A 23,938-nucleotide genomic window follows, 5' to 3' on the forward strand; every position below is an offset into this window, starting at 1 on the left:
GACAGTCAAGTATTTTGATAAATTGACCTTTTACCTGTTGTTTCTAAGCAAAAATAACACCAAACTTATAAATATGGGGGTCGTATATATGGGGGGCAACACCATATCCAATATTATCAAGTTAGTATCCCTTATTTCTTTGCTTGAATGATTCTGAGTTTAGAAGTTTTGATAATCTTTATTTTATACTATAATTCTGGGTATCAGAACAGGAATATCAATGAAGACAACAAAATGAAGAATTATAACTTTCTGAAGGATTTCTGTCAAGCTAAACATATAATTATAGATGATAGCTAAATCATAAATGTTTTATGATGATGCTGATGTGAGTAATGATAAATATGATGTTAATCATGATAATGGTGATGATGATGTTAATCATGATAATGGGGATGATGATGATGTTAATCATGATAATGGTGATTATGATGTTAATCATGATAATGGTGATTACAATCAAATCACAGTAAAATTTTCAAAGGGCAATTGATTAATTTCCATGAATGAAACTGAATTGAATGATTTTACATGATGATGATTTTAGGTCTAACCTCTGTTTTAGAGAAAAAGAAGCGACGATGAGTAACACTTGAGCAAATTGCAGGTATTTTTCTTGTGGTTACAGTACAAAGAATATCCCAATTGGTAGTAACTTTGATTTTATAAAGCAAAGGCACTGCTGTAAATTCTAAAATTTTTTTTTAAAGAAATCTATAACTAATTCGAAAGGAAATGAAATCCTTCTCATTTTGAATAAAGGTTCTCAACACAAATAATGCAAACATCTAACTGCAGGAGATTGAGAAAATATTTGTACACAATAGGTACTGGGGTTTGACTATTTCCGAACAAATCACAATAAGTACCAAATATCTATTATTTCTACACAATAGGTACAGGGGTTTGACTATTTCCTGACATACTAAATGTTTTCAAATGTATCGTTACAACTGTTCTATGATTGTGATTAGTGATGTTTATCTCTCTGCACCATTTATTTAAGAAGCCTCAACAAATTTCACATCACAGAAAGTATAACAAAGAGATAGGATCAAAGCCCCCTCTATTTTCTTGTATGATGATGAGGTTAACAACACTTGAAACAAGTCACAGATGAGTGGTTAGATCTACAAACTATTTGTTTGATATACAGAATGTCAGATAAGGGGGAATGGTTATATATTTTTTAAACAGTGTCTGAGTTTTCCATTTATCAAAATAAGAAATTGTTTAGAGTGCAGGTGTAAGATTATGGCTAATTTCTCTTTCAGGGTTCTATAGTTGCCATGTGTTGAAACTGGTAATTTTTTTTATGAATTTTCAATGATAAATTGTGCAGTGCATATCTATGTATTTTGTTTGACACTCTTATGATATAGATATGTAAAACAAAAAACAGTTACTGATGTGTCCTGGGCATTTTAAATATTAATTTTGGTACATTAGTTGGAAATCTAAATGATTCCATGTTATGCTCAGTATTTTATTGAAGACATCCTGGTTAAAAGTAGTTTCAATCTTTTGTCTTGGCTGGATAAAGGTAAAACAACAGCAACCATTGATAGGAAACTTAAGTGTAAAATAGGTTTGGTTGACAATGATAATGTCATGGTTTAACCATGATGTGGGGTTTGGTTCACAATTAAGAGTGTAAACTGAATTTGGTTGACAATGATAATGTCATGGTTTTACCATGAAGTGGGGTTTGGTTCACAATTAAGAGTGTAAACTGAATTTGGTTGACAATGATTATGTGAGAAATGGATTTGGTTGACAATGATAATGTTATGGTTTGACCATGCTGTTTACAGCATGCATGGGGAATGATGAATAATGAAAACTCAAAAATAATAACAATGTGAATGACATGTGAAAAGCTAAATGATAAATCCCCTCCCTTCCCATAGCAAACACACACAGATGATTAAAGCGTTGACAGAAATCCAGCCATTTAACCAATTTTGTTATTAAAATCAGTAAATACAACAAAATCATTCCAACGGGGGATAACTCCAGCTATATGTTGCCATGACTACCTACCATCTTCTTGGGTCCGTACAATAATGGTAGGAGATGGTGGGCCATCCCCTACAGATGTGAAGGACAGGACCCATATCATATAATCGGTCCAAATGTTCAGTTCACCCAGCATCAACATCCTGGCATCTTTGCCGACCTTGACAGTAGTAGCATCCTCGTCAGTCAAGTCGCTGTCATTTTTACGGAAATAGATTCTATAACCTTCTATTTCCCCATTATGTTTTTCAACTGGAGGTGGTTTCCATGTGACCTTGATACTATTTTTACTGACAGGTTGCCCGGTTACAGCTTGGGGTGCAGCACTCGGAACTTTTTAAGAAAAATATGGGTAAAACAATAAAGAAACAAAAGCTTTGAATATAAATGAACAGAAATTGATACATGCATTGAGTGGAATCAACATGCAAAAAATGAAAACTTTCTTTAAAGTTTTGGGATTAGAAACTAATTTCCACTGCATCCTATGGGAGGGCTTTTCTAATGGTTGTAATCCAAAGGCATAAACTGCACAGAACTCTATTAAATTACAAAGCGTAGTATAGCATGATTTCACATGTTATATTCATTTAAAAGCAGCTGAATGTTACAAGTCCTGTAGCATTACGGTATAATTTTATAAAATGTCTTAACAATTACTCAAATACTCAAGATCAGAATCACATTTCTTAAATTTCCATCGGATACAGTGGTATTTTTATTTTATCTACTGGCATCTAATCTGAAGGCTCATTACAAAGTAAGCTGCCATTAAAATTACAAATGCGATCTTCTAAAAGGTTCAGCTAAGTAACTCTCTAAATTTTTTCGATTTTTGCATGTTACGATTTCCATAATGCAGCTATACGTTACAAAAAGTATGAGAAAATAAAATCGATGATAAATCTGATGATCTATTGTTTGTTGAATAAATTAAATCTCCAAAAAACTTTAACTTATACATGATGATTGAATGTTTAAAATAACAATAAAAAAAAGCTGATGATAAAAAAGCTTGCTCAAATTAAATATTGAGTTACAAAAAGTATGGCATTGCAAATAAAATAATAATTGATGTATTTATTGCCAAATATGTAAACCTTTTCCATATAATCTTGTTACTGATCAAACCAATTGAATTCTATCACAAGCTATTTAAAGAATTGTTATTTGTTGTTCAGGTTAATTAGCCGTATAAATTTACCCGGACATCCATTGGCGCAATATAGTTTGAACAACAATAAAACATTAAATAGCTGACGATAGAATTGAATTGAACAGTTGCAAAAAAGTATGAATTCAGAAAGGCCATCCCTTGGATAAAACCTTTTCATATCAGTCTTATATTTCTGTTCATAAAATAAACGAAAATAAAACCCTTGGACCAAAATATAACTAAAAGAACATAAATTAATAAAATTACCAACCCCAACTGGAAATTATTTGAATGAAAAGTCCCTGTATAAATTCTCCAAAAACTATTTCATCTACATTACGAAACTAGAGGCTCTAAAGAGCCTGTGTCGCTCACCTTGGTATATGTGAATATTAAACAAAGGACGCAGATAGATTCATGAAAAATTGTGTTTTGGTGATGGTGAAGTGTTTGTACATCTTACTTTACTGAACATTCTTGCTGCTTACAATTATCTTTATCTATAATGAACTTGGCCAAGTAGTTTCAGTGGAAAATGTTAGTAAAAATTTACAAATTTTATGAAAATTTAAATAAAATTGACTATAAAGGACAATAACTCCTTAGGGGGTCAATTGACCATTTCAGTCACGTTGACTTATTTGTAAATCTTACTTTTCTGAACATTATTGCTGTTTACAGATTATCTCTATCTATAATAGTATTCAAGATAATAACAAAAAACAGCAAAATTTCCTTAAAATTACCAATTCAGGGGCAGCAACCTAACAACCAGTTGTCCAATTCATCTGAAAATTTTTAGAGCAGATAGATCTGGACTTGATAAACAATTTTTTCCACTGTCAGATTAGCTCTAAATGCTTTGGTTTTTAAGTTATAAGCCCAAAACTGCATTTTACACCTATGTTCTATTTTTAGCAATGGCGGCCATCTTGGTTGGTTGGCTGGGTCACTGGACACAATTTTTAAACTAGATACCCCAATGATGATTGTGGCCAAGTTTGCTTTTATTTGGCCCAGTAGTTTCAGAGGAGAAGATTTTTGTAAAATATAACTAAGATTTACGAAAAAAATGGTTAAAAATTGACTATAAAGGACAATAACTCCTAAAGGGGTCAACTGACCATTTTGGACCTGTTGACTTATTTGTAAATCTTACTTTGCTAAACATTTTTTCTATTTACAGTTTATCTCTATCTATAATAATATTCAAGAAAATAACCAAAAATAGCAAAAATTTCCTTAAAATTACCAATTCAGGGGCAGCAACCTAACAAAGGGTTGTCCGATTCATCTGAAAATTTCAGGACAGTTAGATCTTGACCTAATAAACAACTTTCATCCTGTCAGATTTGCTCTAATTGTTTTGGTTTTTGAGTTATAAGCCAAAAACTGCATTTTACCCCTATGTTCTATTTTTAGCCATGGCGGCCATCTTGGTTTGTTGTGCTGGTCACCGGACACAATTTTTAAACTAAATACCCTAATTATGATTTTGGCCATATTTGGTTAAATTTGGCCCAGTAGTTTCAGAGGAGAAGATTTTTGTAAAAGATCACTAAGATTTACGAAAAATGGTTAAAAATTGACTATAAAGGGCAATAACTCCTAAAGGGGTCAACTGACCATTTTGGACCTGTTGACTTATTTGTAAATCTTACTTTGTTTAACATTTTTTCTATTTACAATTTATCTCTATCTATAATAATATTCAAGATAATAACCAAAAACAGCAAAAATTTTCTTAAAATTACCAATTCAGGGGCAGCAACCTAACAACGGGTTGTCCGATTCATCTGAAAATTTCAGGGCAGTTAGATCTTGACCTGATAAACAATTTTACCCCATGTCAGATTTGCTCTAAATGCTTTGGTTTTTGAGTTATAAGCCAAAAACTGCATTTTACCCCCCTGTTCTATTTTTAGCCATGGCGGCCATCTTGGTTGGTTGGCGGGGTCACCGAACACAATTTTCAAACTAGATACCCCAATGATGATTGTAACCAAGTTTGGTTGAAATTAGCCCAGTAGTTTCAGAGGAGAAGATTTTTGTAAAAGTTAACGACGGACGACGACGACGACGGACGACGGACGACGGACGCCGGACGCCAAGTGATGAGAAAAGCTCACTTGGCCCTTCGGGCCAGGTGAGCTAAAAAAGTTGTATAAAATAATTGTGTTGAAGATGAAATTTAAATTTATAAAAAATTGAGTGTTTTTGTGCACAACATTTGACTTGTGTATATTCAAACTTTTCATTCAATATAAGAATCATGTGACATTTACTTACTTCCTGTACGATCGTTAATCCATTTTGTATCTACATGTTCATTTTACGAAAAATTACATATCAACAAAACATTCCAAAATTCTAATAAGAATATTTTACAAGCATTCGTAGAAAGTCGGATATAGAAGTAAACATATATAATGAGAGAAAGAAGCTTTATAGAGTAACATTCCATGACGGCTGTCATATTGTAAAAAGATACATTCTGTGAACTCGTTATTCAAGGTCATACAGAGAAGAACATTCCTAAAAGGTCAGTGTATACAAATATCTTATCTTGTAAATCTATGACAACATTTAACTAAGGATTTGTGATAGAGACACACTTGCCAACCACTGTCACTAAGCAGTTATATACAAAGGTCATAGTGAAGGTCACATAGAATGGAATCTGCTATTTACAGGAAGTATCAAAGGGAAGAAACTTCATTTAGAAAATTCTATGTAATTTTACTTTCATAAGCAATGTTTTCAATTTAAAGTTTGCTGAATGTCTTTATAATAACTTTTTGATTAACAAGCTAGAAAATAAGTTTTTCATAGAATTTCTTTATCTTTAAATGGTTTACAAGAATTCTGTTCATGCTTTTTTTTTTACTTAACCAACATTTTACTTTGTGAGGTTAGTTGTGAATAATGCTATCAATTGATGCTATTGTTTTCTTTTAAAGTTGATATTTACTTATTTAGTTTGATAAGTAACAAATTCCATTCAAAATAATAATGTAACATCTTGACAATACAATACTACGGAAAATTAAAAACAAAATTTGAAGATTACTCATTTTACAAACTTTTACAAACATCGACTTGATACTTACCAAACTGAGGAGTTTTCATCTGAATTATAGTAGATTTTGGCCCTTCACCAGTCATTGAAGTAGCCGACACCTGAATATGATAAATAGTATCGGGAATGAGTTCTTCCAGTAAATAATTGTTGGTTGGTGGTTGAATAACAACATGAGCTGCCTGTCTGGCCGTGGAATCATTATAGTATAGAACATAGCTCTGTATATGTTGGTAGTCGTCCGGTGGAGACCATATAACTTCTATTCTATTTGGCCCCTTCTCATTAGCGTGTAAATTTCTTGGTTGACCAGGAACTGAAAAGCAATGAAAGTCAAGAAAGTAAATATTGTGTCACTAAATTAAAAAAACAACTCTTTTCATTGTTTTTATCCTTCACTCTTTTCAAAAAGAAGATATTGATTAAAATGTTAGCACTTTACATAAAGGTAATTAAAGTTCAAAAAGGCAAAAAAAAAGGAGAAATTATGGCACAAAACTTGTATTGAGTTCCTAGGGAGATAAAATGTTGTCCGGCTATGCCATCGCAGCTTGCTTGCTACTGCAGGAGACGCTGCTTGGCATGAGCAACAAAGCACCTTTGACCTTCTCTATGTTGCAAGCATTTAACCTTCTCTATTTTGCAAGCAGGCATTTGCAATAGATTTTCATCTTGTTCATACACAGCAACTTATTATATAAAATTTCCATATAACATATAATACATAAAAACATATTTCGTATAACTGACCAAAAGTTTATCTGTAGCATCTTTTCAAAAATAAACAAAATACTACCTGCTAATTTGACTATTAAATTTATTCCGTCAAAACAAAACATGGTTCAAATTCAGGACTGTCAGACATAAGTTGTCTTTGAAAACCTTAAAATGTACCAAATTTCTTAATATAAGATATATAGCCAAACTTGCATATAATGGTCACCCGTGGGACCCAAGAGAGCTGACCTTTAATCTTTTTATGAAGGTCACCTTTGGGACAAGAGAAAATTGTGCTTTTAAGACATAACAACTTTTTAGTGAGGTTAACAATGCTATATAGGGGACAATGAGTGATATATAGAGGTGATTTTTACAGCAGGTTTGACCATATATCAGTACTGAAAAATATGTTTGCAAAGATGTTATTTATCTTCAAACAGTATAATATTCATAGTTGACTGTCAAAGTGAGAGGTAAAGCACCATGGACTTTCTATTTTACTGTACTTTTTTATCCCCCACATCTATAGAAAGGCAAAGTCCTTAATTTTTACAAATTCTATTTAAAAATTGCCAAATTATGATTAGAATTTGCCATTAGGTCAGAATTACACGGCAACAGGAAAATTACATGCAATTATTAGTTAGGCCGTAGCTATCTGTTGGGACTATATGAATCAGTTTCTACACTGAGTTACTGGTAATGGCTTATCAGTATACATCAGCTTTTACAAATAAACAAAACAAACAATTTGAAAACTTTCACATGCAATATATATATATATATTTTTTAATTTCAATTTTGGACAGTAAAGACATGCATGTAATTCGTTAATTTCAAAACAAAATATGCAATTTTCTTTCAGGGAAAGAGGAGAAAAAACAGCTTATAGACCTATCCTTTTTCCTACAATTGATACATGTATAAGCTTCATGAAAAGTGATATTTTTTTTTCTTTTTCTGCAATTTTAATTCATTCAAACAAATAATTATTTTATTTATACTTAATTTCGGGATCATAATATTGTTGACCATTCCAGAATCTAAAGGACTTAGGAAAATATAATTGTTTTGAAATAAAAATAAAATAATTGTTCGTACCCCATATAGTCCTGAAATAATGGTGTTTTTTTAACATACAAAGCATGCAAACCCATTGATTTCAGCTTTTTTTTTTTACAGTTATTTAAAAAAAAAAAAGAAGATTGAAACTGAATTTATGAACTTACTTTGGATCAAGAAATAATTTATGAGTATAAGCCTATGTTGTATTATCAGTACACAAAGCAGATTCGAAAACATAGGACAATTATTTTTTGAAAGTTCTCATATTTTCACTAGTTTCTTACTAATATCCAACAATTGCAGTGATTATATATACCACAATTTAGAAAAAAATTGCAAAAATTGCAACTGATTTGATTAATTGTTATTTAAATTCTAAATACTCTACTGTAAGGACTTAGGTTCCAGTTAGCAAGGAGTATGTAATCTTTTTTTTATTAGTGCGAGACAAATATGTCCCTCTATTATTGTGTCATGCAAATCTGCACAAATCTTTTTTTAATTTGATACGTAAGGGAGACAATCTCTTGGCTGTTTAACATTCTGTGACTATTCTATTAACAGTAAACAGGCATGAGCAAGCCAAGAACAGTATTTTCTTACCAATATTAGCTGAAAAGGGAGATAATTCATGTTATCATTTCTGCCAAGGTATTGTACAAGCTAACCATGTGTAGAATTTCTTGGTTTTAGGTATAATAAAATCTTATAGATATAATTAATCTTATAAATATAATTATACTGTTAGAAAAATAAAACAAGAGCATGCTCTGGGATTTTATCTGTAAGATAAATAAGACAATGCTTTTTTTCCATTCTTAAATAAATATATAAATAATAATCAAAATCTCTAAAATTACGTTAAACAACAAAAAGTCTTAAATATAATCAAGAGCTTCTAACAGTTGTACAAAAGTTCTGCTGAAGAAGACTGACAAGACTAGTCAAAAGCTCAATTATTTTTAAGAGTTTTTGTTAAATATATAATATATGGAATACAAGTATTTTGAATAAATAATTTTCGAATTCAAAATCATCCCTGGTATATGATTATTATTAAAGGGCAGATCCTATGAGATATAAAGTTCAATCAAAGATGATCAGCATGGAATATTTTTGTCTTGATAATCAGCATGGAATATTTTTGTCTTCTAAGTACATAAATAGTGAAATAACTTGATGTGGGACATACACTGGCAATAATGTGGTCATGTGTTTATAGTGTAGCTTATAGGGTGAGATAGAGATAGTATGATTGTCACAGAATAGAAGTTCCTTCATAATATAAGTTCCAAAAGGAAAATATATTCTGGAATATTATTTCCACAGGAATAAATATTACAGAATATGTTCCTAATGGAGTAAATGGTATAAAATATTTGTTCCAACAGGAATAGATATTATGATAATGTTTATAACAAACTTTCCATTGGAACTTCTGTTAGGCGGAACAAATATACATTGACATGTGTCGTCAGTTAACTAAATGACAAATGTTCATTACAAGAAATAAAATTCAAAATAAAATACTAAAATCCATCAGAAACTTTGACCAAGAAATCTTTGTTGGCGACAACCCTCCAGTTATTATACAAGTGCCAAATTTTACAGTGAAAACCAATCTATAACATACACATAAGTTCCACTCTAACTAAATAATTAATACAAACTAAAATAAGCTTTCAAATAATCATGTACAGTTTCATACAAACACTTTGTGTTGAGATTCTAATATCACAAATGAAATGGTAAATAAAAACTTGTGGACAGTAAATAACTAAAGGAGACGTGTTCAGACTCAGCCGTCAGAACATGTGCTGGAAAGTAAAAATACATCAACGCAGCTCACCGTATATTCCTGTAAGTGTGCGAGGCAGCAGATAAAAAAACAACGCATAAGTCAATCACATATATTTCAATGCAAATTAATAGCAATTGTTCATCTCTATAATTCGCTGGCGCTCTCAGCGCATTCAATTTAATATTGTAAAAAGAATTATTTCTATTAAATAAAACTTGTGCAAGTCTTGAACAATTAAAAATTATTCTCTCTTTTCTCTTATGGTATTTTTCTTTTTACAAATTTGTAATCAATAAATCAAATGAAAGTGAATTGTATAAAAATTGTAAAATTGAAAAATTACAACACAAAAAAAAAGTTTTGACAAGAGAGAAATATGAGTAGAAGTTTTACTTAAAAAGGCAACACTGAAAGACGCGCAAAACAAATCAATAAAAAAATGATTGAGAGTGATCTATACTAATATCAAATAGAGCATGCTCGCTAGGTATATATAGTAGGACGCATCATCACACACGCAAAACACATACGCATAAATGCGAGCCATTCAGAGTACACATAGTTTTGTGATAGGACAAAGGGTACATACAAGACAGTTAACAATGGAAAGATTATTTCTTCATAATTTATCAGATTTCATTCATTCATAGATTTAAGAAGTTATTTCCAAAATTGGAATAAAAGACATGCAGAACTAGAAAAAAGATACGTACTGTGACAAAAATATTTTAGAACACTTACTTCGAATTGTCACTAATTTAAAATCTGCTAAGCTGACAATATATGAGTGTAATGGGCAGAGAAATTTTAAATAGTTACTTTCTCTATAAATTTTACAAAGGTTTCTTATCAAAGCAGTTTGACAAATTCCTTAAGAAAAAAATCATTTAATATTAATTTATTTAAGTTGACAGTTTGGAGAGAGGGAAACCTGTGTTAATATTCATTATTAAGATAATCATTTAGTTATCCAAAAAAGCTTTTTTAAGGGTGTGATCAGCAAAAAATGTTCATCCTACTAAAAAGTCATGGATTTATGTTTAAAAACTGCTGTTTAAAATAAAATCAAAATTAATAAAAAAAAAAAATCATTATTGCATTTATTGATCAACATTTACTTTGTCAGGTTTCAGCACCTTATGTTTCAGATTAAAACATTAGGGAAATTATTTTTAGAAAAAGTTTTTTAAAGCTATTATTTAAACAAACAAATCGTTATTTATATAAAGCAATACATTATGAATCAGAAGTAACCTTTTATCAAATCTAACATATTTATTGAGTTTTAAATTTTTTATTTTTACCGTAGAGCTCATGCTGATTGTCACGTAACACAATCTCATATTAAAATTGCCAGCTTAGCAGATATATTTTTCACCTTTTTCTCTAAATTAGTGAGCAATACCGGTGTACTTACTTACCAGGATAAAATACTGTAAATTACACAATTTTCATTGGTCAAAACATATAGCATTCCCACAATACACTTGTACAAGACTCCAGAAGTCATTCACTTTTATCTCTTAAGTTTTTTTTTAGAAGAATATTGCTTCTCATTCTTAAGTTTTTAATTCTACTATACAACTGTTAATCAGCAAGAAATTAATTAACATATTAAGCATGATAGATAAAAAAAAAATCTACTTTATTGATAAGGGTTTCATTTCAGATGTTAGAATTTTCTATAACACTATGCACTTTCAAATATCAAAATATGTGCATTATTTTTCATATATCAAAGTAAGTTTGGCTATGCTGTGGGAACAACAAAGATGTGTTCCGTGGAGAAAACTTCTGGAGTCTTACAAATCAGTCACATTAACACACAGGATATTTGTCTACACATTCAATATTTTATTCATTAAAATTGAAGTTTTAGACATATCACACAAATATTCAAACACATGCACATCTTGTATGCATTAATATGTCTAATTCTTAAATGATGAAAAATTCCTTCCTATGGAATGTGTCCTCCCCTTACACATGTCTCTTGGAATAGCATATCTGAATGACATTCTTTCCCATGAATTATTCTTTCTCTGTCAAGCTTTCTTTCACTTAAGAAAGAATTTAATTTATAAAAAGTAAATATTTATATTAAATGAAAATTTGAGTAAAAATTAACGGATCCTGCAAAAACACAAAGCTGGAATCTTAATTTCCATTTTTTTAAATTTACAAAAATAATGAGATAAAAAATGGGGGTTGATAATTTAAAATATTGAATATAAAAGAGTTTTTTGTTCATTTTTTTAAACAATAAATTATTCTGATCAATCTACTTTCAAAGCTTGGTGAGAGTATGACAGAAAAAGACATCTCTTTATTTTAACATGATGCACAAGATACACACACAACAAACACGTTATAACATAGAAATTGTTTTATAACCCAATGATTATGAAGTAGCACAGACATAAGTCCCATCAGACCCCCCCCCCCCCCCCCCAAAAAAAAAAAAACCAACAAAACCTCTCTGCCAAAAAAAAATGGAGGAATGATTTTTTCAAATTTTCAAAACAAGCTTGACATTCATTGAAAAACAATTTAAGTGGACTAAAATCCCCAAGAATTTGATGCCCTCCTAATAGCAATTTTCTTTGCAAGAGCCAATGAAAATAAATGACTCCAAAGTATACCAAATGCGTTGTCTTTTCCTTAATTGAAGTTAGAAATATAAGATTAAGTGAGAAAGATTAAAGAAAGTTTAGAGTTTTTCGATGCTTTAAATGATGTAATGGTACTAAGGAGAATATGTTTTGTATAAAGCAATGATATTTGAATACAGGTTAAATATCAATACTTAGAAGGGGTATTTGACTCGCATGTTAACATTTGATCATGCAATATGGCGCACGGTGGACGATACAAATGATTTTAACATGCATGTTAATGCGATTATTGTATGTTGTGTATTAGGACAGCATGCGCTACAATACAAAACCAGGTTTTATTTACTTTTTTTTGGTAAAATAAAAATACTTTTTTATTACTATTTTTTAAATTAAAATTACACCAGCTTTTCCCAAAAAGGCTGTAGACTGAGAAGAAAGTTAAGTAAGTAAAGGTTCATATCAAATAATGTTGACTATAAAACATGGTTTAGCTCATGCCAGCATTCATTTCTGCGTGCTACTTGCTAAGTATGCTTTCTACAGTTCTGTTTATTTGACAGTCTACAACTGAAAGAGAGGCCAATCTAACAATGTATACCTCCAGGCTTGGTCATCACTTGTTCCAGGTCGGATATTGGTCCTTCTCCTAACGTGGAGTAGGCCAGGACACACAGGCTGTAGGTCTTGTTGGGCTTTAGTTCTGTGATCGTAGCCTGACGTTGATTGGCCTGAGGTAGAGGTACATCTAGAGTGGTCCATAGTGTTATAGGTAGGTCTGGTTCTAATGTATAAAATATCTTGTAACCCTACAAATAACAAAAACTTGATTTTCGTACAACAGAAATATTTTTCATTATACATAGATATATATAAAACTACAGACTATAGCGGTGTTGATGGCATATCATTTATAATTGTGTCAGTTTATTACATCTTTGTCATGTTTTGGGTAAAATAGAGCTTTAGCTATACTAGACAATTGTCTATTGTTGATTTCTAGTTATGTTTTTGTTATTTGTGTCATTAGGTTGCTGTCTCTTTGATGTTTACCCCTACCAAACATTCATTCAATTCATATATATCTGTCTTTATAGGTCTTTGTGTCATATTTCAACTCAAATGAGATAATTAAAGCAAGAGGCATCATGTGACACCAACTAAAGAAGTAACAAATACATCTGTAGGTCAACATTGTCTTTAGTGAAGTTTCTTCATACTATTTTTTTTTTCATATTTGTTTACTTTTCATTATTTATTTTGAGTTATTCTTTGTTGTCTGTATGTCAAGTTTCAGTATTGTCCTTTCCTGTTTCCTACAGATTTAGTTCACAAAAATTATAAACATTACTTGACCACAACTATATCAAACCTTAATGATTCCATTTGGTTTAGCTGGTTCATCCCACTTGACCAGTACTGTAAGGGGACTAAGGGCTACAGCTCGTACATTCTTTGGTGGTGTTCCAGGGGCTGAAATGATAAATGATCAAGTCTTTAAAACTAGATTTAACAAAAAATCAACCCAACTATTAGTTTATCATATACTTTATAGAGGTAAAAATCTTTGGTTTGCCGTCATGAATGCTTTGCATAATCACAAATGCCATTTTTGTTTATTATTTGAGCAAGTGCATTTAATTAGAAATATCCAGATATACATTTTAATACTTGAAGACATCAATCATAGATTTTACAGTCACAAAAACTGTTTTCATCTAAAATTTATGATAGTAAAATCCACAATTGATATCAGTAAGAATTAACATACATTAGTTTTTCTAAAACGTACTGCCAACGAAAAGTATGTATAACAAAATAACTGCAACAGAAATGTAAAATATTTCTACTTTTTGTTTATTTAATGTAGATAAAGAAACTAAGAAGCAATCATTTACTTCAAACCGAATTAGCAATATAAATTGCAATCAAATAAGCTACTCATAGAAACAAGTAGTCAATCCCTGTAGTACTTAGTAATATCAGTTGTAGAGCAGAGAATTTGGCAAACTTACGGTTCCCTGATGTATCTCTGGCATCACAAGATACGACAACAAAACATACAAATGAAGTCAGAATCACAACAGGAGGTCTCATAGATGCTTGAAACTATCAGATATATTGATATGAATCTTAATGTAAAATGACTCAGGTGTTTGGTAAAGGTATGGCCGAGGTGAACAGATACCCCAAAACATATTGTACAATTATTCTCAATTTGTGTCTTCTAAGAAAATTGTAAATGAAAATTCTTATCAATCTCTTATTAAAATTCAGGGCAAAAACTTACATTCTCCATTCTCCATTTACAGACTTTGGCACAATCAATAAAATCATATATCAACAATGAAAGATATCAAAAAATATGCAAATTGATTTAACCCTTTCCTCCATGGATTTTTTTTTTAATATACTTGATTCCATAGGATTTTTTTCAGTTAAAAAAAATCATCAGTTTTAAAGTATTAATGGATTGTGAAAACCAATATTTCATCAATGAAATTCAAGTCAGATAATTCTCATGAATATCCTTTTCATATTGGATACAATTTTTTTTAAGTCTGATGCAGACATTTTGTAGTCAAAGCATTTCAACTGAGGTACTACACAGGCTTCAAAAGGCGTCATTATGGAGTAAAGGGGGTGGTGTCAAAAGGCATCAATATGGAGGAAAGGGATAAGGGAACATACTGTACTAGATGTTCTTTCTTATGAAATCTTAACAAATACCGGTATGTGTAATGGTTACAAGGTTATAATAAATCTTTTCTTTTGTTAGTCTGCAATTGAGAACATTGTAAATGTAACTTTGTACCATCTGCCTACTAGCCATTGAATATAAACAAACTTGGTGTCTGACCAACTTTCATAGAAAACACCCCTCATAGTAATAAATAGTGTATCATAACAATTAACTATATTGGTGATAATGAAAACTGACTGATATTTGGCAACCTTATGACTCATAATTAATAAACTTAAGAAAAAGTGACCATGATCTATATTGAGTGAATAATAAAATACATAACTACATTATATATCTACAAACAAATAGTACATCAACGAAAAACTGTGTATACATTTCACAACACCACTCTTATAATTCAATAATTGTCAAGTTAGAATCTAGACCTTTGATTTCCCTTATACATGTATTATATCATGGTTGGATTCTCAATATGAAAGAATTCTGTTTTCTCATCAAAAACATTAAGGGCATTGAAAAAATCTGGAATAGAAAATCTCATGCTTTACAGCTACCCTTCAACAGTTGTACTAACCAACAAGCTTGCCTTCCAGTGCACACATATATCCATGATCAGATCCTGCATAGTGCAACAGATGATGATACAGACACACGATCAGCATCACACCTCCTGGACAAAACAAATTATCTGAAGAAAGGTCTTCCATTGAAAGCATATCCATTACAGATACTAGACATATTTAAGTCTAGGAGTTTGAGGTAAACACATCAATAACCAAGAGAACACAACCAGATAAGTCAATCAAAATCAAATTATACAGATAAAATTTTCTAAAAACAAAATAATTTTATCATAGGATCTGACTAAAAACCCATTAGAAAGATCAGAATAAAGACATAAAGTCTTCATAACAAAATATCTTAAATTCTACCAGACCACTATTTCACTCAATCTTTAATTCTATCAGACCACAATTTCCGTCAATCACTTGCCTGACATATGTTGTATCCAAAAAAGTTTGAAATCTTCCTGTAAAGCCTGATCACTATCATGTACCTGACTGCACTTGGTGTAAGGTTGTAGTGCACATTAATTGGATTGTAGACAAAGACTGAATACCTAATTACTGATGTTTACTTGTTTAAAGCAAGGGATAAAATGGTTCACTGACTGTACAGTATTTCTGGAGAAAACAGACAGAATATTGCTGTATCTACTGATAAAATGGTGTAGATACTATGACCCGTGTCCAACATGGTACATTTCAATACTTATGTTATACAATATCTGAAGGCTGAAAAACATTAATCGTTTTTTGCAGCTATCAGTGTACAGATAATTTAACTTATTTAGTTGTAAAAGTAACAAATGATACAAGTATTAAATACAGCAGCAGTGGTGGATCCAGAACTTTTCCTAAGGGGGGGCCGCTCCAGTCATGCTTCAATGATTCCCTATATAATCAACCAAATTTTTCGCACAAAAAGGGGGGGCCCTGGATCCGCCTATGAGCAGAAAGACCTAGATAAACCATAACTAATATGATCCTTATGATATTTTTGGTTTATGTATGGACCATGGTCTGAACAAATCAAAAAACACTTGCACAAAGGTTCCAAGAAATTATGGTTCCACACTTACATTAACATCATCAGTTTATTTGGTAAACATGGTAAAGGCCATAAAACCCTAATCAGCTAATAGTAACAAACATTTTTGCAAAGACTATTCTGTTTAAACAAAACCCATGTTAAAAATGTTTAGAATTGAAACCAAAAGTCATTACTTCAGCAAATCTTATTTCCAAAAGGCAAATAAAATGAGCAAAAAATATGACTGCTTAAAAAAGTTCTAAACAACAGAGACAGTAATTTATTTTGGTGTCAGAACCTTGAATGGCTTCCTGCACAGAAACAATGAGAAATGTTGTTTACAATCTTGTTCTTTGGTCTCTGATGGATAGTGTCTCATTGGCAATCATATCACATACACTTATTTCTATAGAACAATTTATGTCTTAGATTGAATGAAAGAAAAGAAAGGATAGACCAGAAACCCCTGTATATCAAACATGGGTTATTAAGTACAGAATATCTAATGACTGTATTGGTAGTCTTTGAACACATGCAAAAACAAGTGAAAATTTCTACGATGACTTTGGTGTATCTCTGACTGTTATCATGTGCACTGAACAGGAAACTGAAGTGTCTATAATCTTATTAAATAGGTTCAATAACCAGGTTTATAAAATAATTCTACAGCCAAAGACATCAGATATATTTCAGTATAGACCTGGGACTTGACGTTAGAGAGGAGATAGAGTAGATATGGCAGGTGTTTCTACGTTCAATACTACAAAATCAGGCAAGAAGGAAATGTTTTTATACTTGTGTTATATCGATTGCTGGATTGCTTTGCTATTTGTGTAAGGTTGAATACATTGTAAGCTGGCTGCACCAAGTAATTCTACATAGCTTGAATTGTAGATGCTATTATTACATGTATTAACAACTATCATTACATCATCTCGTACAATCAATAGAACAAAAACTTAGAAAATTCATTAACGGAATCACATACCACGAACATCAAAAAAACATCTAATTATTCCTCATTATCATGTAGCAAATTGTTATCATAATAATTTATTGGCAATCTAAAATTCATCCCACAGAGCACATAAACAAGTTTGGCTTACAGAAAAACATTTAATTTTTTACTTAAATGTCAACTTACAATAATTCCTCATAATTGAAGATACTTTTCTTAACAATTAGAAATATCTAAAAATTATCACTGAATTTGTTTCCTCTTTTATTTGTATTTTATAATTCTATTCTTAATTAAAATGTTCCAATAGTGAAAGTTTTATGAATTTGGATGAGTTTTATTGGCAAGGTTCTTGGAAAAATACAGAATTAACTGTTACCTAATTTGTATGTAACCCCTTCTGTCAGGCACACCTGGGAGTTGCTATTTACATGGGAATATAATTTTTAATTTCTGTCTGGCATAGCTTAAAGGAGAACATTAATATTACCTTTTTGTAGCAAATTAATACATTTTATCTATTTACAAATGGTACTTAGTATTGAAGTATACAACAGTAGTTATATAAAACATAAAAGTAGCCTGTTTTTGACTGTGTAATTACAGTACTTATACTCAAGTGCAGTAATTCTATGACCCATCAAAATAGATAAAGACACTCAAGTGAAATTAGGGCTAAAAACTTTGATACTTTTTTTGTACACTAATAAGTATCTACATTATGATGTCATTTATTGTAACTGGATACCCCCTGCATTTATAATTCCCGAAAGACCCCCCTCCTCTTTTCTTAATGATTGAATGCTATCATTTTGCATATATATATACATAGGCATACATATGGCATAATATCATGGTATAAATTGGCTTACACCCTCAGGGGTTTATCTTATCAACAACATCAAAGACAAAAGTTGTAACGTATAGTTCTTTTGGGTAACTGGATTGACCCCAGTACTTTGGGGTGCTGTCAACTCTATCCTATTATTATCAGTTTTTCCCTAAAGAAACTTTAGCCTGAAAAGTAAAGGTAAAAAAATTTCCAGTTTAAAACCACTGCCATTCAAATACAAAATCTGATGTCAGCAAAAAGGTGAATTTAAATTATCCTGGTTTTGCCAGAAGTCTTTCAAACATTGCGATATAAATTAAAAAAGAAATAATCTAGCAATTGGCAGACAGTTATATTTCAAAGATATAACCAGCAGACATATAAATGTTGGTTTTTTTTTGGCCTAGAAAAGATGAATCTATGTGTAAGCATCAGGTTGACAAGACATGGCTGTAGATTTTATCATTGTCAGTTTTTAAAGTAAAATGTCTGTAGGCTTTATCCAAGATAATCAGTATTTTAAGTAAAGAACTACTGCTGTTGATGAAACCTCCTCATATTTTCATGTGGATTTTCACATTTATTTATCAGTCTTTTCCTTTATCTTGCTACAATTTCTTATAGTATTGCATGAAAGATACAAAAATTAATTGCTTGCACATAAATTATTCCCAGGTGTGTTGTAAAATTATTCTCAGGTGTGGTGTAAATTTTATGTTGGATGTAATGACTACATCTGGATTTAACAGAAAAATGCAATAATATTTCCTGAAAGATAAACCATGATGGAACACAGCTGAGGGATGGAGTGTGCCTCATCAGGAGTACCTCATCAGGAGCATAGCTGAGGGATGGAGTGTGCCTCATTATGAGTACCCCATCAGGAGCACCTCGTCAAAAGCTACAGCTGTTGGAGTGGGCAGGAGATTTGCACATAACACATTTGATTATTTGTTATAATATACAAACATCCCTGGTAATTTGTAGTTACAAATAGATTGTGATGTTTAACATAGGAACAGAATGAAGACAACATACTGAGATATATACAACATTTCTCACAAAAATTGTTTGCATTAATGATATACACTCAACACCTATAAAGTAATTGACCTTAGATTTAATAGTTTCTTTTGACTTTGTTCCTAATCCTTCATTATATATCTTAAATTATATGATCAGATGCCAATAAAAGAGTTATATTAGCAGCGGATATTAGCAGTTAGCCAGTAGAAGAAACAAAATTTTGTTCCACGGAAAAACTTCATTAATGACTTTTTCCCCCACTCCTAATACAATTGTACCATCCTTACCAAGGGCAAGTTGAATGAAAATCATGTTTTGTATGTAAATCTGTCAGTTTCCAATATGAATTGAAGAATTTTTCAAATAAAAAGGGGGAAGGTTGTGTGGTGACTAACCTATACAACCTCCCTTTTAAATCCGAGATAAATCTACATACAACTGCAGTTTTCAAAAAGTCAAAAATAAATAAAGCTGCAAATAATTCAGAACTCTGACAAAATAAATGCTTTTTCTCAAAGAAAACAGACTTTTTGCAATATAAAAATAGGTCACTGTTGTATAATAAGTAGAGACTTCTCCTTTTGTATACATAATCATGTTAAAATAAATATTCTATAACTGGTAATGAAGACATAGACACGTTCAGCAAAATCAAATTTAAAACTCGTTAATTTTCTCCATCAATTATTCATCAAAGACCACAGGACTACAGCAGTATGAGCTCTGTCTCATTTTGACAGACACCATATATGTCATAAAAAAGGTTTGCTTAATCAGTAAACAATGGTATACCTAATGAGGTTTCCTCTCAATCAATAACCTACAGCTGTTAGATCTAATTATTGGTCTTTTGGAAGGAAACCATACCTGTATTAACATTGAAGCTAAATCACATTTGTTTCTAAACACGAGCAATAATATAATCATTCATATTTACATATACCTGAAGTTAAATCTCAAGCGATCAATTGAAAGTTCTGATCTGAGTCATCCATTTGTTATAATGTCATTCTAAAACATTCCATAAATCTAAAAAGAATCATCAATTCAACTGTGTAGCTAATAGTCCCATGGTAAACAGCAGCAAGAGGATTTTTGTCAGTACAAACTAAGGATATTATGTTTGACAGTTTAAATCAACACGGTTCTGTGATTGTAGATTTTTATTAGCGCAGAAAATGCATTAGTAACAGGTTCACAATATTACAAAATAAAAGTTGTGATTTTCCTTTAATATTTTTTTAGATTTGCATCAATTGCATTTCACACATTTGCCAGAGGTTAAGAAATCTAAAGAATAAATGCATAAGCACAATCTGATTTATTGCATTATATAGTTAAACCCTCCAATTTATCAGTCTACAACATTAACAGATGTCCAAAGTTTTCACCTCTTGCAAATGACATTCACATTCAAAATCTCAACCAGAATGTTGAAGAACTGCAGATTGCGTCAGAAAATATGAAAAGTGTGCATATCATTTTTGTTTTCACTTGAATCCATGTGATATTAATAACTCTTTACCGTCACCTGTCCTCATAAAAAACTTAGAAGCCAAGTATTAACTAATTGATATATAGAGGTATTTGAAGTAGTGTTGACATTTTTAAATGATTACTGATGTCAATATAGCACCAGTATCTCACCATCTAAAACAACAGCTGCTGGCTTTACTCATAACCATTACTTATGATAAAAAAATAACAGTAAATCTAAACATTCATGTCAAGTTTTTATACTGAGACAGACAAATAATGGATAACAGAATTCTTCTGGACCAGTAAAATTTGTTTGATGAGGCAATGGCATAGAGGATTCATCTGAACCAGTAGAAATCCATGATGTTAAAGGGATTTTCCTTTCAGATTGAAACCGAAAAACAAATAAGACCAAAAAAGACCTAAAACTGAAGAAGTAGTCCATTGCATCAGTTGATGGATACAATCATGTGCCCATTGGCTTTCCTTGATTTTGTTCAAAATCATGGTTTGAGTAGCATGAAATCAGGACACATTTCACAGATAACCTGAATATGCAAGTATTTTTGACCAGGAAGAATAACTTATTGAAAGTCTGGGGAAATATTTTAATATTCCTGGACATCGTTCATCATGTTCACCTGCTTTTGAAGGATCAAATGCCATAGAATAAAGTTTACAGCACTGATCTGCCAAAGAAAGAACACTTTATTTTCTCACAAAAGACAAGTAGGTCCATGAAAAGTACATCAAATGTCAATCACAACAGATGTCAGATATATTACTATAGAGTGGCCATTGGCAGGTTTCTCTCATGCCAGACAGTTGTAGATTTCAGACATACTACAAGGTTAAAAAGATTCTTGGGAATGTTAATTACAGCTGTCAGATCAACCTTCTTTTGTAAAAACAATTCATTTAGTTCACGGTAAAGTGCACATGATCTTCAGTGTTGCAAGATTTATTTGTGGCTCACAGCTTTTAGATTTTTAAAAAAATTTACAACAAAAGAAGTTCAAGGAGAGGTCTTTAGTTTTCAAAACAATTTTTGTCACTCAGGTTAGACAAAAATATATGTGTGCTCAGGGTTACCCATTTAAGAAAAATATGGTAGATTGGTAAATTTATTCTTATTCTACAAAATTTTGATAAAGGGAGACTTACAATATTGTCTAGATTCACTACCAATGATTTCCAATAAATGGTAAAACCTAATACCACCAGTATTTTTTTTCAATTTATTTTTTTGAAAACATGGTGTCATTTATGAGAAAGATATAAATATATATGATTTTTCTTCTTCGTTTCTTTAAGGAGGTCAACAAGGTAAAAACAGTCTCCTGAGTAAAAACAGGTCTGGAACATGATGAAGAAATCAGATGCTACAAACTTGTCAGTGTCATGTGACATTGTATCGTCCAATTAAAATCTTTGAATACACAAAGGAGGGATTGTATAGCTATTACTTGGATAAAATGTCTACCAGTATTAGAAAATTTGATTTATTTTAGAAAGTAAAAGTTCAAGTCAGTAAAAAGATCTTTATCTGTTCTGTAAATTTGTCAGGAACATGGTTATCCCTAGTCTCCAGGGTCCATCAGGTTTTCTATTCAAATGATGAAGCAATATGTTCCTGTAAAATGCCATGAAAATTTCTACGTGAATGTCAACGAAATCTCCAAATCATTTGTTATCAGGGACATCCAAAAATAATTTTTGTCATTCAATTTAACTTGCAGAATGCTGATGGGACAAATGAAGGAAAAAATAAACCTTGCCATATTTCGAAATGTTCTATACATCATTTTTGTACATGATTTGGTTCAATCACAACAATCATGTTTTCAGAATTTCTATTAAATTTGGATTAGTTAGGTACAAAATACACTGTCATGTTTAGATAGCATCAAGCTCCTATTAAAAAAAAAATCTACATGTAGTGTTGCACCAACCTAATTTATTTATATAAAAAATAAGATGGGGTATGAATGCCAACTGACTCCACAAGAGACCAAATGACACAGAAATTAACAACTATAGGTTACTGTACGACCTTCAACAATGAGCAAAGCCATTACCCATTAGTTGAGTTTTCTAGTTCCTTTGGAGAAATGTGCCAAGAACTTGATGTATGTTACAGATTTAACCATGTTCCATCCATTGGTTCTTCTGCAAGACTTTTTGGACCAAGAAAGGCTTCGGCACCAATTAAGACACAAAAAAGAAGAATTCATCATACAGATAATAGACAGGTAAGAAATCATGCCTTATTACAATGCACCTTTTCTACATCCATCAGAGCTTTATATTTGCATGTGTTTCATAACAATTTTAAATGTTCACTAAGTTTTATTTCACTTTACATATTTTACATGACATGTTTATATAATTTTCTTAACACCTTCGAATCATTTCACCTAAATACCAAAAATCTTTAATATGATACAGAACACATCCATAAGGCTGAGAAAATTTCATTAGAATCTGCAACACATCTTTAGACTTGAAACTGTAGCTAGAACAAACAGTCTGCCATTTGCCAAACTTTGTCAAAACTTTTTCATCATACCCTGATTGTTTACTTAGGAGCATTCTACCAGCAGCACAAACTTTATATCTACTTGGAAAAATATCCTGCACAGTGTCAGTGCTCATCAAATAAGACAAATATTTCATTAAATTTTTTATAGGGAATATAAACTAAATATGAATCAGAGAGCCACTGATTAAATGCCTATAAAACCAGATGTATTGTTGAAATAAGACATGTGCAGAAAGAGTTGCTGAGAAAAAGCAGTTTTAAATCTTATCAATGTTAAGAAACTTTGATGTCTGATTTTATTTATTATTGAAAGAAGTTAAATATTAACCCGTTGGTATCTTTAAAG

General features: G+C 31.1%; 1 protein-coding gene across 28 annotated transcripts in view; it reads right to left on the minus strand.

Moving 5' to 3' along the window:
- The window catches only part of LOC139521208 (receptor-type tyrosine-protein phosphatase S-like), a 151,906-nt gene that overhangs the window by 24,058 nt on the left and 103,910 nt on the right, over positions 1-23,938 (minus strand). For 19 of the 28 annotated variants that reach the window (XM_071314585.1, XM_071314596.1, XM_071314732.1 and 16 more), the window contains 5 exons: positions 13,828-13,928; positions 13,057-13,264; positions 6,286-6,570; positions 5,465-5,494; positions 2,044-2,352 (listed from right to left, as the gene is read on the minus strand). In XM_071314585.1, coding sequence (XP_071170686.1) covers positions 2,044-2,352; positions 5,465-5,494; positions 6,286-6,570; positions 13,057-13,264; positions 13,828-13,928 — 933 coding nt within the window. The remainder of the gene's footprint in view (positions 1-2,043; positions 2,353-5,464; positions 5,495-6,285; positions 6,571-13,056; positions 13,265-13,827; positions 13,929-23,938) is intronic. The other 9 variants (XM_071314789.1, XM_071314779.1, XM_071314773.1 and 6 more) reach the window with 2 other exon arrangements.

The sequence above is a fragment of the Mytilus edulis genome, chromosome 1 (assembly GCF_963676685.1).
Source record: "Mytilus edulis chromosome 1, xbMytEdul2.2, whole genome shotgun sequence".
Taxonomy (NCBI): domain Eukaryota; kingdom Metazoa; phylum Mollusca; class Bivalvia; order Mytilida; family Mytilidae; genus Mytilus; species Mytilus edulis.